At 45.2% G+C, this 19,082-nt stretch overlaps 1 protein-coding gene across 2 annotated transcripts in view; it reads left to right on the top strand.

Annotated features, from left to right (window-relative positions):
- rbl2 (retinoblastoma-like 2 (p130)) overlaps positions 1–18,869 on the top strand; it is a 34,673-nt gene extending 15,804 nt beyond the window's left edge. The window contains exons 10-22 of one of the 2 annotated variants that reach the window (XM_055933493.1): positions 2,628–2,841; positions 3,100–3,237; positions 4,970–5,071; positions 10,012–10,176; positions 10,363–10,459; positions 14,327–14,557; positions 14,768–15,030; positions 15,251–15,427; positions 15,587–15,658; positions 15,849–15,945; positions 16,085–16,350; positions 16,477–16,650; positions 16,945–18,869. In XM_055933493.1, the coding sequence (XP_055789468.1) occupies positions 2,628–2,841; positions 3,100–3,237; positions 4,970–5,071; positions 10,012–10,176; positions 10,363–10,459; positions 14,327–14,557; positions 14,768–15,030; positions 15,251–15,427; positions 15,587–15,658; positions 15,849–15,945; positions 16,085–16,350; positions 16,477–16,650; positions 16,945–17,112 (2,164 nt within the window). In that variant the 3' untranslated portion in view covers positions 17,113–18,869. The remainder of the gene's footprint in view (positions 1–2,627; positions 2,842–3,099; positions 3,238–4,969; positions 5,072–10,011; positions 10,177–10,362; positions 10,460–14,326; positions 14,558–14,767; positions 15,031–15,250; positions 15,428–15,586; positions 15,659–15,848; positions 15,946–16,084; positions 16,351–16,476; positions 16,651–16,944) is intronic. The other variant, XM_055933494.1, reaches the window with a different exon arrangement.
- Positions 18,870–19,082: the final 213 nt, after the last annotated feature.

The raw sequence follows: 19,082 nt of genomic DNA, 5'->3' as shown, positions 1-19,082 counted from the left end.
TGACTCAGTTACACCAGCTCTGTCAGGAGGAATGGGCCAAAATTCACCCACAACTTATTGTGGGAAGCTTGTGGAAGGCTACCGAAAACATTTGACCCAAATTAAACAATTTAAAGGCAATGCTACCAAATACTAATTGAGTGTATGTAAACTTCTGACCCACTGGGAATGTGATGAAAGAAATAAAAGCTGAAATAAATCATTCTCTCTATTATTATTCTGACATTTCACATTCTTAAAATAAAGTGGTGATCCTAACTGACCTAAGACAGGGAATTTTTTGTAGGATTAAATGTCAGGAATTGTGAAAAACTGAGTAAAAATGTATTTGGCTAAGGTGTATGTAAACTTCCGACTTCAACTGTATGTCTGCATATATGGCCTGTGGCATAGCTATGGCACCGAGCGATGCAAAACGAACTCGCCCATGTTTACCAGTCCGGATACACGCTCGGCTGCTTAGAATGTTCGGCTGCCCAGAGGTGGAACGCAGCAAGACACAGACATGCAGTCTAAACAGCGATTGAATGTTCTCTTTTCATCATCATTGCAAACACTGGCTTAGCTGTGCAGGAGGCAGACAGGCAGTCAAGTAGTGTTGTTTTTTCAGGAACTACGATATAACAGCAGGGGTGTTGTAACAGCAGGGGTGTAGTAACAGCAGGGGTGTTGTAACAGCAGGGGTGTTGTAACAGCAGTGGTGTAGTAACAGCAGTGGTGTAGTAACAGCAGGGGTGTAGTAACAGCAGGGGTGTAGTAACAGCAGGGGTGTTGTAACAGCAGTGGTGTTGTAACAGCAGGGGTGTTGTAACAGCAGTGGTGTAGTAACAGCAGGGGTGTTGTAACAGCAGTGGTGTAGTAACAGCAGGGGTGTAGTAATAGCAGGGGTGTTGTAACAGCAGTGGTGTAGTAACAGCAGTGGTGTAGTAACAGCAGGGGTGTTGTAACAGCAGGGGTGTTGTAACAGCAGGGGTGTTGTAACAGCAGTGGTGTTGTAACATCAGTGGTGTTGTAACAGCAGTGGTGTAGTAACAGCAGGGGTGTTGTAACAGCAGTGGTGTTGTAACAGCAGTGGTGTTGTAACAGCAGTGGTGTAGTAACAGCAGGGGTGTAGTAACAGCAGTGGTGTAGTAACAGCAGTGGTGTAGTAACAGCAGTGGTGTAGTAACAGCAGGGGTGTAGTAACAGCAGGGGTGTTGTAACAGCAGTGGTGTTGTAACAGCAGGGGTGTTGTAACAGCAGTGGTGTAGTAACAGCAGGGGTGTTGTAACAGCAGTGGTGTAGTAACAGCAGGGGTGTAGTAATAGCAGGGGTGTTGTAACAGCAGTGGTGTAGTAACAGCAGTGGTGTAGTAACAGCAGGGGTGTTGTAACAGCAGGGGTGTTGTAACAGCAGGGGTGTTGTAACAGCAGTGGTGTTGTAACATCAGTGGTGTTGTAACAGCAGTGGTGTAGTAACAGCAGGGGTGTTGTAACAGCAGTGGTGTTGTAACAGCAGTGGTGTTGTAACAGCAGTGGTGTAGTAACAGCAGTGGTGTAGTAACAGCAGTGGTGTAGTAACAGCAGGGGTGTTGTAACAGCAGTGGTGTTGTAACAGCAGGGGTGTTGTAACAGCAGTGGTGTTGTAACAGCAGGGGTGTAGTAACAGCAGTGGTGTTGTAACAGCAGGGGTGTAGTAACAGCAGGTGTGTAGTAACAGCAGTGGTGTTGTAACAGCAGGGGTGTAGTAACAGCAGTGGTGTTGTAACAGCAGGGGTGTAGTAACAGCAGTGGTGTAGTAACAGCAGGGGTGTTGTAACAGCAGGGGTGTTGTAACAGCAGGGGTGTTGTAACAGCAGTGGTGTTGTAACATCAGTGGTGTTGTAACAGCAGTGGTGTAGTAACAGCAGGGGTGTTGTAACAGCAGTGGTGTTGTAACAGCAGTGGTGTTGTAACAGCAGGGGTGTTGTAACAGCAGGGGTGTTGTAACAGCAGGGGTGTAGTAACAGCAGTGGTGTTGTAACAGCAGGGGTGTAGTAACAGCAGGGGTGTTGTAACAGCAGTGGTGTTGTAACAGCAGGTGTGTAGTAACAGCAGTGGTGTTGTAACAGCAGGGGTGTAGTAACAGCAGTGGTGTTGTAACAGCAGGGGTGTAGTAACAGCAGTGGTGTAGTAACAGCAGTGGTGTAGTAACAGCAGGGGTGTTGTAACAGCAGTGGTGTAGTAACAGCAGTGGTGTAGTAACAGCAGTGGTGTAGTAACAGCAGGGGTGCTGTAACAGCAGTGGTGTAGTAACAGCAGTGGTGTTGTAACAGCAGTGGTGTAGTAACAGCAGTGGTGTAGTAACAGCAGGGTTGTAGTAACAGCAGGGGTGTAGTAACAGCAGTGGTGTAGTAACAGCAGTGGTGTAGTAACAGCAGGGGTGTTGTAACAGCAGTGGTGTTGTAACAGCAGTGGTGTAGTAACAGCAGGGGTGTTGTAACAGCAGTGGTGTAGTAACAGCAGGGGTGTTGTAACAGCAGTGGTGTAGTAACAGCAGGGGTGTTGTAACAGCAGTGGTGTTGTAACAGCAGTGGTGTAGTAACAGCAGGGGTGTTGTAACAGCAGTGGTGTAGTAAGAGTACGTTCTTCTGTGTTGTCTTGTGTCAGGGCGTGTGCCAGAGACCCCAGTGAGGTCATCTCCACTAGGCTGAAGGACATGTGTCAGCTCTTCTGCCAGCACTATGAGGGCAACGGGGAAGAGAAAACAGGACTGGGGAAAGACATCACGGTGTACTTCTGCCTGGCGGAGGCGCTCTACTATAAAACCCTGGAGGCCGTCATTGACCAGGAGAAGAAGAGACTGGGCAACTTGGATCTCTCTGTGAGTCTCACCTGCCTTGCTAGCTTAGCTCAGTTTGCTGTAACTAACTAGACATTTCACAGAAGTTTCCAATTGACGTCAAAGCATGATTTATAGAAAGGTCCAAGTTACGCTCTTGTATTTTTGGTTCACAGATGTGTTAGAATTTATCCATATGTTGAGATATTGCATGTTATGACACCTTTGACACTGTTGTCCCTGCCAGTCTTGCTTGTAAAATATGAACAATCAGCCCTGTGTTCTGGTGTCTGTCCTTAGGGTATTCTGGAGCAGGATGTGTTCCAGCGCTCTCTGCTGGCCTGCTGTCTGGAGATTGTCATCTTCTCCTACCGACCCCCAGGGGACTTCCCACGAATCATACACATTTTCCATCTCCCTGCATACCACTTTTATAAGGTACATACTTGTACTTATTTCTGTATTATGTATTTGTACTTTTTATTTATTTAATTTTATTTCACCTTTATTTAACCAGGTAGGCTAGTTGAGAACAAGTTCTCATTTGCAACTGCGACCTGGCCAAGATAAAGCATAGCAATTCGACACATACAACAGCACAGAGTTACACATGGAATAAACAAAACATACAGTCAATAATACAGTAGAAAAAAGAAAACAAAAACTATATATAAAGTCAGTGCAAATGAGGTAAGATAAGGGAGTTAAGGCAATAAATAGGCCATGGTGGCGAAGTAATTCCAATATAGCTGTCACGGCCGTTTAAAGGAGTGGACCAAGGCGCAGCGTTTTGAGCGTACATACTTCTTTATTTAACGATGTCGCCAACAAAACAATAAACATCCAACCGACACGTGACGCCAACGTAGTGCATCGAGGCAACTAAACATGGACAACTACCCACAAAACCAACATGGAAAATGGCAACCTAAATAGGCTCCCCAATCAGAGACAACGATAAACAGCTGTCTCTGATTGGATACCCATTCAGGCCACCATAAACCTACATACCCCTAGACAATACAAAATCCCCATAGATAACCAATGGTGGCGGACGTAAAGGTAATGGCGGACTGAGCGACGTTATGTAGAGCACCTCAAGATAAAACGTAATATTCAATATCGGCAAGTTAGACTAAAATATTAGCACTACATAATCTGGTGGGTGATAACCTTCAATCTGGATAATAACACAAAACAAATCTTAAGACTAGAGACATTTATCGACAAATATTATGAAAACAAGCAGCACCCAAACAGGACGGAGAGTAAGACAGGGGAACCGATTTCAAAACGCAAACGTGACTCTTCTACAGACACAGACGATTTAATATTTTAACCACCGGGAATGGTAAAGGTCAAAACCGATCTGTTAAAATCAATAAATGACAAACTGGGTATACTTGAATTAGTTAGTAAGGATATAAAAGAGTGACATTGGAGAAGGAAACACACAAGCTAAAAGGGACAGTCAATAAGATTGAAACCGAAATGAATGAACTTTACTTGACATAAAGACTAGATCAATGAGAGAGAATCTGGTACTTACAGGTATCCAGGAGAAAGAAGGGGAAGTTCCTGAATCTATAGTTAGAGAGTTCCTCCTTACAGCGCTTCAGATCCCACAAGAAGTTATCGACAAAATCCAACTTGAACGTGTACACCGATTCAGACAGAGAGGCCAAAGGTATGAACGCCCAATCGTTGCCAAATTTGCTTCATTTAAAGATAAAATAATGGTTAAAAGCCTGGGTAACAGACTTTCTGGGACCAAAATTGGTATGAATGATCAGTTTCCGAAGGAAATTGCAGAACGGCGCAAAGTTCTGTATCCAATTTTCAAAGAAAATAGATTAAAAGCGAAACGAGTAGCTCTCGTTGTTGATAAACTATATATTGATAACCAGTTGTTCAGAGACACAAAGACTACTCCATGGTTATTTAAAAAATTACAAAGTTCTCATAGATGAGGAAAATAAGGTCGTCAAGGTTCTCATTTATTAAAACTTGTTACAAATGAGTCACGCATGATTCACCAAATTATATTTTGAAAGAGGAAGTAAAGTACTTTAAGAATATGTTTTCATTTCAGGCTCCTCCATCTCCACTAACTGAAACTTATTGTATGGATTTTTTTCCTAATAATAATGTATAATTAACGTCTGTACAGAAAGACTCATGTGAAGGCCAAATTACAGAGGAGGAACTGCTTGATGCAATTGGGGCCTTTAAGGATGGGAAAACTCCAGGGATGGATGGCATACCAGTGGAAGTATACAAAACTTTTTTTGATATACTCAAAGCACCATTATTAGCTTGTTTTAACCACTCCTATATAAATGGTAGATTATCAGACACGCAACAAGAAGGTCTGATATCATTATTACTGAAACAGGACCCAAGTGGTATATATAAAGATCCAGTCCATTAAAAAAATTGGAGACCTCTTACACTTCAGTGTTGTGATGCAAAAATCCTAGCAAAATGCTTGGCGCATAGAATTTAAAAAGTATTGTCAGATATTATTCATCCTAATCAGACAGGTTTTTTACATGGACGATACATTGGAGATAATATAAGACAAGTACTGGAAACAATAGAACACTATGAAATATCGGGGACACCAGGCCTGGTTTTCATAGCTGATTTTGAAAAGGCTTTTGATAAACTACAACTGGAGTTTATATATAAATGCCTAGAATATTTCAATTTTGGGGAATCTCTTATAAAATGGGTTAAAGTTATGTATAGTAACCCTAGGTGTAAAATAGTAAATAATGGCTACATCTCAGAAAGTTTTAAACTATCTAGAGGAGTAAAACAAGGTTGTCCACTATCGGCATATCGATTCATTATTGCCATTGAAATGTTAGCTGTTAAGATTAGATTAAACAATAATATTAAGGGATTAGATATCCGTGGCTTAAAAACTAAGGTGTCATTGTAAGCTGATGATTCATGTTTTCTTTTAAAACCACAATTAGAGTCTCTCCATGGCCTCTTAGAGGATCTAGATACTTTTGCTATCCTCTCTGGATTAAAACCAAATTATGATAAATGTACCATATTACGTATTGGATCACTAAAAAATGCACATTTTACATTACCATGTAGTTTACCAATTAAATGGTCTGACGGAGATGTGGTCATACTCAGTATACAAATCCCAAAAGAAAGAAATGATCTCACTACAATACATTTTTATAGAAAGTTAGCTAAAATAGATAAGATCTTGCTACCATGGAAAGGAAAATACCTGTCTATTTGTGGAAAAATCACCCTGATTAACTCTTTAGTTATATCACAGGTTACCTATTTGCTTATGGTTTTGCCTACACCTAGTGACCTGATTTTTAAATTATATGAACAAAAAATATTAAATCTTATTTGGAACTGCAAGCCAGATAAAATTAAAAGGGCTTATTTATATAACGAATATGAATTCGGAGGGCAGAAATTATTTAATATTAAAGCATTAGACCTCTCACTAAAGGCATCAGTCATACAAAAGTGATTTTTGCAGTTTGTTCCAGTCATTGGCAGCAGAGAACTGTAAGGAAAGGCGACCAAAGAAGGAATTGGCTTTGGGGGTGACCAGTGAGATATACCTGCTGGAGCGCGTGCTACGAGTGGGTGCTGCTATGGTGACCAGTGAGCTGAGATAAGGCGGGGCTTTACCTAGCAGAGACTTGTAGATAACCTGTAGCCAGTGGGTTTGGCGACGAGTATGAAGGCCAACCAACGAGAGCATACAGGTTGCAGTGGTGTGTAGTGTATGGGGCTTTGGTGACAAAACGGATGGCACTGTGATAGACTGCATCCAATTTGTTGAGTAGAGTGTTGGAGGCTATTTTATAGATGACATCGCCGAAGTCGAGGATCGGTAGGATGGTCAGTTTTACTGATGTTTGGCAGCATGTGTGAAGGATGCTTTGTTGCGATTCTAGATTTAATTTTGGATTGGAGATGCTTAATGTGAGTCTGGAAGGAGAGTTTACAGTCTAATCAGACTCAAATCAGATTGCATAGCGGAGAAGGTACGGTGGGATTCAAAATGGTCGGTAATCTGTTAACTTGGCTTTCAAAGACCTTAGAAAGACAGGGTAGTGTAGATATAGGTCTGTAGCAGTTTGGGTCTAGAGTGTCACCCCCTTTGAAGAGGGGGATGACCGCGGCAGGTTTCCAATCTTTGGGAATCTCAGATGATACTAAAGAGAGGTTGAACAGACTAGTAATAGGGGTTGCAACAATTTCGGCAGATAATTTTAGAAAGAGAGGGTCCCGATGGTCTAGCCCGGCTGATTTGTAGGGGTCCAGATTTTGCCGCTCTTTCAGAACATCAGCTATCTGGATTTGGGTGAAGGAGAAATGGTGGGGGCTTGGGCGGGTTGCTGTGGAGGGTGCCGGGCAGTTGACCAGGGTAGGGGTAGCCAGGTGGAAAGCATGGCCAGCCATAGAGAAATGCTTATTGAAATTCTCAATTATAGTGGATTTATCGGTGGTAACAGTGTTTCCTAGCCTCAGAGCAGTGGGCAGCTGGGAGGAGGTGCGCTTATTCTCCATGGACTTTACAGTGTCCCAGAACTTTTCTGAGTTTCTACTACAGGATGCAAATTTCTGTTTGAAAAAGCTAGCCTTAGCTTTCCTAACTGCCTGTGTATATTTGTTCCTAACTTCCCAGAAAAGTTGCATATCACGGGGGCTATTCAATGCTAATGCAGAACGCCACAGGATGTTTTTGTGCTGGTCAAGGGCAGACAGGTCTGGAGTGAACCAAGGTCTATATCTATTTCTAGTTCTATATTTTTTTAATTGAGCATGCTTATTTAAGATGGTGAGAAAGGCACTTTTAAAGAATAACCAGGCATCCTCTACTGACGGGATGAGGTCAATGTCATTCCAGGATACCCCGGCCAGGTCGATTAGAAAGGCCTGCTCGCAGAAGTGTTTTAGGGAGCGTTTGACAGTGATGAGGGGTGGTCGTTTGATCGCAGACCCATTACGGATGCATGCAATGAAGCAGTGATCGCTGAGATCTTGATTGAAAACAGCAGAGGTGTATTTGGAGGGCGGGTTAGTTAGGATGATGTCTATGAGGGTGCCCGTGTTTACGGATTTGGGGTTGTACCTGGTAGGTTCATTGATAATTTGTGTGAGATTGAGGACATCAAGCTTAGATTGTAGGATGGCCGGGGTGTTAAGCATGTCCCAGTTTAGGTCACCTAGTAGCACGAGCTCAGACGATAGATGGGCAATCAATTCGCATATGGTGTCGAGGGCACAGCTGGGATCAGAGGGTGGTCTATAGCAGACGGCAACGGGGAGAGACTTGTTTCTAGAAAGGTGAATTTTTAGAAGCTCGAATTGTTTGGGTACAGACCTGCATAGTAAGACAGAACTCTGCAGGCTATCTTTGCAGTAGATTGTAACACCGCCCCCTTTGGCAGTTCTATCTTGGCGGAAAATGTTATAGTTAGGGATGTAGATTTCAGGGGTTTTTGGTGGTTTTCCAGAGCCAGGATTCAGACACGGCTAAGACATCCGGGTTGGCAGAGTGTGCTAAAGCAGTGAGTAAAACAAACTTAGGGAGTAGGCTTCTAATGTTAACATGCATGAAACCAAGGCTTTTACGGTTACATAAGTCAACAAATGAGAGCACCTGGGGAGTAGGAGTGGAGCTAGGCACTGCAGGACCTGGATTAACCTCTACATCACCAGAGGAACAGAGGAGAAGTAGGATAAGGGTACGGCTAAAGGCTATACGAACTGGCCGTCTAGCACGTTCGGAACAAAGAGTAAAAGGAGCAGGTTTCTGGGCACGATAGCATAGATTCAAGGCATAGTGTACAGACAAAGGTAAGGTAGGATGTGAGTACATTGGAGGTTAACCTAGGCATTGAGTAATTATGAGAGAGATATAGTCTCTAGAGACGTTTAAACCAGGTGATGTCATCTCATATGTAGGAGGTGGAACAACATGGTTGGTTAAGGCCTATTGAGCAGGGCTAGAGGCTCTACAGTGAAATAAGACAGTAATCACTAACGAGGACAGTAATGGACAAGGAATATTGATTTTAGAGGGAGGTATGCGTAGCCAAGTGATCATATGGGTCCAGTGAGTGGTTGGGCTGGCTGGGGACATGGCGATTCAGACAGTTAGTAGGCCGGGGCTAACAAGCTAGCAGTTAGCAGACCGAGGCTAGCAAGCAAGCAATTAGCAAACCGGGGCTAGCAAGCTAGCAGTTGCAGACCGAGGCTCGCAAGCTAGCAGTTAGCAGACCGGGGATAGTAAGTTAGCAGAAGGGCCTTTGGGGGACGTCACGATGGAGGTAAGTCTGTTTTTACCTCCTCGTGCTGTGACGTCGATAGACCAGTCGTGGATTAGTATGGTTCCAAGTAGCTCTAGATAGCTAGCAGGCCAAAGTTAGCAGAATGGGCCTTCTGCAGACGTCGCGCCTGAGGGGCTTGTTGGAATCCTCGGGCAGATTATGTCGGTATTCCAGTCGTAGAGGATTGGCGGTGTTCCCTGCACCGTACCGGCAGTAGAAGGGGTCCGGATATTGTAGCCCAGGAGTGGGTAGCCTAGCCGGGCTAGCTTCAGGCTAATTGGTGCTTGCTCCAGGATGGAAACGCTAGCCAGAAGTAGTCACCCGGGATTGCGGTTAGCTAGTTGCGAAGATCCAGATGAAAAGGTTCAGAGTTTGTGGTAGGAATCCGGGGATATGGAGAGAAAAATAGGTCCGTTATGCACTTTTTTGAGTCACATTGTATGAACTGGCGAGAGCTTTCCGAGCTAAAGGTTAGCTGATGACCGCTAGCAGTGGTTTGCTGACTGATAGCTGGTAGCTAGTTAGCTGGCTAGCTTCAGTTGAGGGATTCCAGATCCGAAGTAAATAGAAATACTTTAGAAAAAAACAGATCCACGCCGCATTGGGTGAGGCGGGTTGCAGGAGAGTATTTAGAAGTTGAGGTTTAGGAAAATATTTTTAAAAGATATGCGAAGAAAAATATATAAAAAGATATATACAAGGGACACGAAAGGACAAAGACGTCTGACTGCTACGCCATCTTGGAATCATCACACATACTGTATGTGTTGACTGTTCTATTCACGAGTAATTGATTAGACTGCATGTAACCCCTGTCTGAGTGCTTCCATGTGTTTATGGATATATGTGTGCATGCATATCATATCTGTTTAATGTATCTCAGGTGATCGAGGTGCTGGTGCGGGTGGAGCAGGGTCTGTTCAGGAAGGTGGTGAAGCATCTGAACCAGGTGGAGGAGCAGGTTCTGGAGAGCCTGGCCTGGAGGGGGGGATCCCCGCTGTGGGACAGCGTCAAGGGCGCCAAGAACCAACCACCCTCCTGCCAGGAGGTAGGACATCCACAGTACCCCTCCCAATCCTCATCACATTAACAGACAGGAAAATGATGCCAAGTCTCACTTCTCACCCACATGCTGAATCATGTGAACCCAAAGGAATACTGAATTCAATGTCTTGAAAAAGATGGACTGGACTGAAATTAGTACAAAATAATAATTGTTCTCATTGATGTTCAGGTGATGCCATCACAGCATCTGGAAGATGGGGACGGAGCCGCCCCTCTCACCCCCAACAACCATGGCACTGACCTGGGCGCCAACCGTGGTGGGAAAGGTTAGTCAGTTAGCTTTTTATTCAGAAAGTCAGTTTGTCATTTAGCTCAAAATCAAATCAAGTGAAATTCTATTGGTCACATACACATGGTTAGCAAATGTTAATGTGAGTGCAGCAAAATGCTTGTGCTTCTAGTTCCGACAGTGCAGTAATATCTAACAAGTAATCTAACAATTTCCCAACAACTACCTAATACACACAAATCTAAAGGGGTGAATGAGAATATGTACATAAACTCTGCAAAAAAAGTAACGTCTTCTCACTGTCAACTGCGTTTATTTTCAGCAAACTTAACATGTGTAAATATTTGTATGAACATAACAAGATTCAACAACTGAGACATAAACTGAACAAGTTCCACAGACATGTGACTAACAGAAATGGAATAATGTGTCCCTGAACAAAGGGGGGTCAAAATCAAAAGTAACAGTCAATATCTGGTGTGGCCACCAGCTGCATTAAGTACTGCAGTGCATCTCCTCATGGACTGCACCAGATTTGCCAGTACTTGCTGTGAGATGTTACCCCACTCTTCTACCAAGGCACCTGCATGTCCCCAGACATTTCTGGGGGGAATGGCCCTCTCACCCTCCGATCCAACAGGTCCCAGACGTGCTCAATGGGATTGAGATCCGGGCTCTTCGCTGACCATGGCAGAACACTGACATTCCTGTCTTGCAGGAAATCACGCACAGAACGAGCAGTATGGCTGGTGGTATTGTCATGCTGGAGGGTCATATCAGGATGAGCCTGTAGGAAGGGTACCACATGAGGGAGGAGGATGTCTTCCCTGTAACGCACAGCGTTGAGATTGCCTGCAATGACAACAAGCTCAGTCCGATGATGCTGTGACACACCACCCCAGACCACGACGGACCCTCCACCTCCCGTTCCAGAGTACAGGCCTCGGTGTAACGCTCATTCCTTTGACGATAAATGCTCATTCCTTTGACGATAAAAGTGAAGAGCACTTTTTGCCAGTCCTTTCTGGTCCAGCGACGGTGGGTTTGTGCCCATAGCCGACGTTGTTTCCGCTGATATCTGGTGAGGACCTGCCTTACAACAGGCCTACAAGCACTCAGTCCAGCCTCTCTCAGCCTATTGCGGACAGTCTGAGCACTGATGGAGGGATTGTGCGTTCCTGGTGTAACTCGGGCAGTTGTTGTTGCCATCCTGTACCTGTCCCGCAGGTGTGATGTTCAAATGTACCGATCCTGTGCAGGTGTTGTTACCCGTGGTCTGCCATTGCGAGGACGATCAGCTGTCCGTCCTGTCTCCCTGTAGCGCTGTTTTAGGCGTGTCACAGTACGGACATTGCAATTTATTGCCCAGGCCACATCTGCAGTCCTCATGCCTCCTTGCAGCATGCATAAGGCACGTTCACGCAGATGAGCAGTTTGCCTCCGGTGATGTGTTGTGCAGACCGCACCACCCTCTGGAGAGCCTTGCGGTTGAAGGCCTTGCGGTTGCCGTACCAGGCTGTGATACAGCCCGACAGGATGCTCTCAATTGGGTGACAAGCCAAATTTCTTCAGCCTCCTGAGGTTTAAGATGCGCTGTTGCGTCTTTTTCACCACGCTGTCTGTGTGGGTGGACCATTTCAGTTTGTTCGTGATGTGTACGCTGAGGAACTTAAAACTTTACACCTTCTCCACTCCTGTCCCTTCGATATGAATAGGGGGTGCTCCCTCTGCTGTTTCCTGAAGTCCACAATCATCTTTTTTGTTTTGTTGACGTTGAGTGAGAGGTTGTTTTCCTGACACCACACTCCGAGTGCCCTCGCCTCCTCCCTGTAGGCTGTTTCGTCGTTGTTGGTAATCAAGCCCACTGCTGTTGTGTCGTCTGCAAACTTGATGATTGAGTTGTATGCGTGCATGGCCACGCAGTCATGGGTGACAGGGAGTACAGGAGGGGGCTGGGCACGCACCCTTGTGGGGCCCCAGTGTTGAGGGTCAGCGAAGTGGAGATGTTGTTCCCTACCTTCACCACCTGGGTCGGCCCGTCAGAAAATCCAGGACCCAATTGCACAGGGTAGGGTTGAGGCCCAGGGCCACCAGCTTGATGATGAGCTTGGAGGGTACTGAGCTGTAGTCAATGAACAGCATTCTTACAAAGGTATTCCTCTTGTCCAGATGGGATAGGGCATTGTCTCTGGACCTGTTGGGGCCTAATGCAAACTGAAGTGGGTTTAGGGTGGCCGGTAAGGTGGAGGTGATATGATCCTTGACTAGTCTCTCAAAGCACTTCATGATGACAGAAGTGAGTGCTACGGGGCGGTAGTCATTTAGTTCAATTATCTTGGCCTTCTTGGGTACAGGAACAATGGTGGCCATCTTGAAGCATGTGGGGACAGCAGACTGGGATAGGGAGCTATTGAATATGTCTGTAAACACACCAGCCAGCTGGTTTACGTGTACTCTGAGGACGCGGCTAGGGATGCCGTCTGAGCCAGCAGCCTTGCGAGGGTTAACACATTTAAATATTTTACTCACGTCGGCCACAGAGAAAGAGAGGGGGGGGGGGCGCAGTCCTTGTTAGTGGGCCGCGACGATGGCACTGTATTATCCTCAATGCGGGCAAAGAAAGTGTTTAGTTAGTCTGGAAGCGTGGCTGGTTTTCTTTTTGTAGTCCGTGATTTCCTGTAGACCCTGCCACATATGTCTCGTGTCTGAGCCGTTGAATTGCGACTCCACTTTGTCTCTATACTGACATTTTGCCTACACTGTAACTACACTGTTTATATTTTATATTCAGTCATATTCCCAGACCTCTTTCCATGGTTAAATGAGGTGGTTCGCGCTTTCAGTTTTGCGTGAATGCTGCCATCCATCCGGAATTTCGGGTTAGTGTAGGTTTTAATAGTCACAGTAGGTACAACATCTCCAATGCACTTTTTTAATAACTCACTCACCAAGTCAGCGTATAGATCAATGTTGTTATCTGAGGCTGACCGGAACGTATCCCAGTCCGCGTGATCAAAACAATCTTGAAGCGTAGATTCCAATTGGTCAGACCAGCTTTGAATGGTTCTAGTCACTGGTACATCCTGTTTGAGTTTCTGCCTATAAGACAGTAGGAGCAAGATGGCGTCGTGGTGGAATTTGCCGAAGGGAGGGCGGGGGAGGGCTTTGTATACATGATCGAGTGTATTACACCCGCGCGTAGTGCAATCAAAATGCTGATAGAATTTAGGTAGCCTTGTTCTCAAATTTGCTTTGTTAAAATCCCCAGCTACAATAAATGCTAATTCAGGATATATGATTACCAGTTTACATAGAGTCCAGTGAAGTTCCTTGAGGGCCGTCGTGGTGTCTGCTTGAGGGGGAATGTAAACAGCTGTGACGATAATTTACAATAATTCCCTTGGGAGATAAATGACTGGCATTTGATTGTAAGGAATTCTAGGTCTGGTGAGCAGATGGACTTGAGTTCCTGTATGTTGTTAGGATTACACCATGAGTCGTTAATCATGAAGCATACACCCCCCGCCCTTCCTCTTCCCAGAGAGGAGTTTACCTCTATCTGCGTGATGCATGGAGAAACCAGGTGGCTGAACCGATTCTGACAACATATCCAGAGAGAGCCATGTTTCCGTGAAACAGAGAATGTTACAATCTCTAATGTCTCTCTGGAAGGCAACCTTTGCTCGAATCTCCCTTGTTGTCAAGAGACTGGACATTAGCGAGTAGTATACTCGTGGGCGACGTGCACGTCTACGGAGCCAGAACAGGAGGCCACTCCGTCTGCCCCTTCTGCAGTGCCGTTGTTTTGGGTCGGCTTCTGGGATTAGGTCCATTGTCCTGGGTGGTGGTCCTATTAACCATGTCAAGTTAACCATGTCACCCCTCCCTTTCCTCTCCCCCCCAGGTGTGTCCACCACCACCATGTTGGACCGCTACAGCTGCCCCACCATGGGCTCGGCCAGGAGACGGCTGTTTGTGGATGTGTCCTGCGACGCCCCCTCGGACCCCTCCACCACCACCCCTACTACCAACCTCAGGACCTCCCAGGCCATCCCTGCTGGACAGACGGTGGTCACCATGGAAACGCCCAAAGTTACCGCTAACAACGGACAGACGGTCACCATACCTGTGCAAGGTGACATTTGCAGATGAATTACTGTACAGTATGTCATTGTTTTTTTGTACACCTTATGCCCCTACTGCCAAATTACTGTATGACTCCTATATGCATTATATAGGGGGGTTTCTGACTCCAATGCAGCATGCAGGTTGCTACACTATGATGAATCCTATACAAATATTTCATATTATAAATGAGCAATATCATGCTCTCTGACCTTTTTAGGAATAGCCAATGAGAACGGAGGCATCACCTTCATCCCTGTCAAGGTCAGTGTGACGGGACAAGGTATGGCCACGCTCCAGCCCCTGTCTGCCCAGTCCCTGACTGGCACTTTGACCAGCCAACCACAGACCACCACCACCCTGAACAGACCCACTCTCCAGGGCAGCCACGCCGCCGGCAAGCCAATCAAGAAGCCGGCAGCCCAGGGCCCGTCCAATAACGGGCCTCAGAAAAAGAGTTCCCTCTCGCTGTTCTTCCGCAAGGTAAGGGAACACAAACACCATCTTCATCTGGCACGGAATTTAAAGGGATACTTCAGGCATGTTACAAATCTAACTCATCTTTTGGATATGGATAAAATCGTTTGGATCCGTCCTAGTAGTCTGTTTCTGCCAAGCTTTAAGAACCCTACAACTATAGTGCTTCATACCATACATTTTTGCTTGAGTTTAAAGACTTAAAGCCACTGTGCTGTGCCAACAGGTGTACCACCTGGCCAGTGTGCGTCTCAGAGACATGTGTGCCAAGCTGGACATCTCTAGTGAGCTGCGGAGGAAGATCTGGACGTGTTTCGAGTACTCTCTGGTGCACTACACAGAGCTCATGATGGACCGACACCTAGACCAGCTCCTCATGTGTGCTGTGTACGTCATGACCAAGGTAGGTTAGAGTGTGTGTGTGTGGGATGTTTGTGTGGGGCGGGGGTTATGGGTGTGCGTGTGCATAAGGTACTGTACCATGCCGTTTATGTGTAGCATGCAGATTGTTTGTGTGTCCTCTTCCTAAAGACTTGTATTTGTGTTTCCTACCGTTGTTAAGGTGACCAAAGAGGACAAGTCCTTCCAGAACATCATGAAGTGTTACCGCTCTCAGCCCCAGGCCAGCAGCAGCGTGAGTAATGTACTAGGGCCTTATGACTAGGGTCAGGAGATTTTCCTGACCAGTAATAACTCCAGGCTCTAGTTTGAGCCTATTGTACTGTGGCAGCGTCATTGTTTTTCCCTTATAGACACTGGAGTATTGTCAGTTGGTAGTGGCAAAGCTATCATTGGACCACCAGCTGTCTGATTTTGTTTACTAGGTCTACAGGAGTGTGTTGATCTCTGGGAGGAAGAGACGTCACTCAGGAAGCAGTGAGGGAAATGGACAGAGCTCTCCTACACAGACCAGCCATGAGGGTAGGAACACAAACACACACACACACACACACACACACACACACACACACACACACACACACACACACACACACACACACACACACACACACACATACAAACGCTATTTTCCATCTCCCTTTCTCTCTACGCCCCTTAGGAAGTGGAGACAGCAGCCCCGTACCCATGCGTTCCACCAGCACCCTACCCACCCCTCAGCCTGGCAGCACCCCATCCACCCCCACCCTGTCCCCCTCCACCTTCCTCTCCTCATCCCTCCCTCCCTCCCAGCAGCAGGATGATGAAGGGGGAGTGGTGGTGGGGGGGGAGCAACGAGGAGACCTCATCCACTTCTACAACCGGGTCTACATCAAACAGATGCGCCACTTTGCCCTGCGCTACTCGCCCAGCTCATCCTCTGCAGGGGTGAGAGAGAGAGAGAAAAGAAGGAAGTTATGTTTACAAACTAGCCTCTATTCTGCAAACCTTTCACTTTTTGCATTGTCTTTTGTTTTGAAAACGAACTCTGCTGCGTGTGTTTATCCTTGACAGCTAGAGTCTCCTCCCCTGTGCCTGTACCCCTCCCTGAGGACCAGCTCCCCTCGCAGGGTCCTCCTGTCCCACAACCACTCCATCTATATCTCTCCCCATAAGGCTAGTGACAGCCCCCCCACCGCTACCGCACAGGACAAGATATTCTACTACATCTGCAGCGGCCCAGCCAACGTGAGTCACAAGTACACGCACATACATTACTCATGCACACATGTACACTGTTTCAGCACAGTATTTTTCATAGCCTTACAGTGGCTAATTGATTGGTTGAATCAGGTGTGTTAATGCTGGAGTAGAACAAAAGCCTACACTCCCTATAGTGGAGCTTCAGGACCAGGTTTTGATGGCGTCTCGTACTAGTGTCCTTAATCTAAAAACCCTAACTGTTTCTGGAACCTTACCTGACCTATGATGATGATGAACCTCCCTAACCTGTGTCTCTGACCTCTATCTCTTTATGTGCAGCGCCTGGCGGAGATCAACAGTATGATCCGCACCGGGGAGACGCCCACCAAGAAGCGCAGCATGCAGCTGGAGGAGGAGCCGTCCCCCAAGAGGTTGTGTCCGAACAACCAGACAGCCCTCTTCCGCAGGCTACAAGACGTGGCCAACCATTGTAGCTCCTCCCACTAAGGTTGAACACACCCCCTTCAGAACACACCACTGGCTGAAGTCGGTAGTCACCATACTAGACTGCCATGTTAGAAACAAATAAACTGGCAACATCATCAATATCAAAATTGATGAGGATACATTTGTTTTTCATAAAGGATAAGATCTTCTAGTCTAAGGTTAGTATGATGGTTTAAGTTCAAAGTTAGCCTGAACTATTGGTGGTTGGTAGTTAAACATCAGATTTGAGGTTACTTCCGTCTGTTCTAGCATGGCCAGATTGTGAGTCCCTTAACACCATATTTTTCTATATACACCGAGTGCACAAAATATTAGGAACACCTTCCTAATGTTGAGTTGCTCCCCCCATTTTGCCCTCAAAACAGTCTCAATTCGTTGGGGCATGGACTACAAGCTGTCGAAAGCATTCCAAAGGGATGCTGGCCGATGTTGCCTCCAATGCTTCCCACAGTTGTGTCAAGTTGGCTGGATGTCCTTTGGATGGTGGACCATTCTTGACACACAGGAAACTTGATAGTGAAAATCCCGGCGGCGTTGCAGTTCTTGACACACTCAAACTGGTGCGCCTGGCATCTACTACCATAAACCGTTCAAAGGCACTTAAATACACAATCCACGTCTCAATTGTCTCAAGGCTTAAAAATCCTTATTTAACCTGTCTCCTCCTCTTCATCTACGCTGATTGAAGTGGATTTAACATCAATAACGTACCATAGCTTTCACCTGGATTCACCTGGTCAGTCTATGTCATGGAAAGAGCAGGTGTTCTTAATGTTTTGGACACTGTGTATGTCCAGAGTCGAATATATTTTGTCTAGAATACACAGCAATTACAGAATGGACCGCCATTGTTATGGAGCTTTGCAAGTTTGCATATATGGTGGAGTATAATTCAAAATCACATGCATTTTGAAGTGTATTCTATCAGTGTTACTAACATGCTCATGCTCAGAATTTAGCTGTTCTATATACTATGAATGAATTCCTTTCAGTGTTTTGATATTCTTCTTGAGACAAAATCCATCATTACACTCATATTCAGTATCTATTTAGGATTTCATATCTCAGAAGTTTATAAGATGAGTTTTTTAATGAGTTGCGTCAGAAGAGAAGAAAGCACTTAACAATGACCATGTTCTTAAAATATTTTGTACCTTGTTTGGTCTTGAGTACATGCAAGCATTTCAAATAAGTATTTTTAAAGCTTTTGTAACACTGCCGGGTTTCTTTTCCAAAGTCTTTGAGCTTAATTTTATGTTGTTATTTTGTGTATAATTATTTAACTAGGCAGGTCAGTTAAGGACAAACTCTTATTTTCAATGACAGCCTTGGAACAGTGGGAAGGAACTGCCTTGTTCAGGGGCAGAACAACACATTTTTACTTTGTCAGCTCAGGGATTCAATCTTGCAACCTTTTGGTTACTAGTCCAACACAACCACTAGGCTACCTGCCGCCGTAACATATGTATGCTATTTTTCTAACTTTAGATATGTTAGCAAGAAACAGTAACTTTCCTTTTTAGCAATGACGATACTTAGTAGTAGAATCACTGACAACAATATTTGTTTTCTGTCTCATGTAGCTTCCATTAATTATACAGTAATACTTTTAGTATCCAATACATTTTATAATTGTGTTGTTAGTCACAATGGCATGTTATCGTTTTGTTGATCAGCAACTGAAAAGTCATGGCAAATGTCTTTGTCTTAACATTGTTGTAAAATAAATAAAAAATAAAGCATATTATTTTATCGTAGGCAGTGTGATTAGTGCCTTTATCCGTTTCTGAAGCAATTAATTTAAGCGATGTAGTACTTGTACATGTCTTTGTTTAACTTGTCTTTCCTTTAAAAAGAATCATCCTTTGGAAATAAAAAGATCTACTTAGGAACCATGCAAAAGTGCCCTTAATTCATCACAAGATGTTATGTTTGTGATTGTCAGTAAGCTCACCACTAGATGTTCACCA

Source organism: Salvelinus fontinalis, chromosome 9 (assembly GCF_029448725.1).
Source record: "Salvelinus fontinalis isolate EN_2023a chromosome 9, ASM2944872v1, whole genome shotgun sequence".
Classification (NCBI taxonomy): Eukaryota; Metazoa; Chordata; class Actinopteri; order Salmoniformes; family Salmonidae; genus Salvelinus; species Salvelinus fontinalis.
The sequence above is the reverse complement of the archived record's forward strand: the minus strand, read 5'-3'. Positions and strand labels throughout refer to the sequence as shown.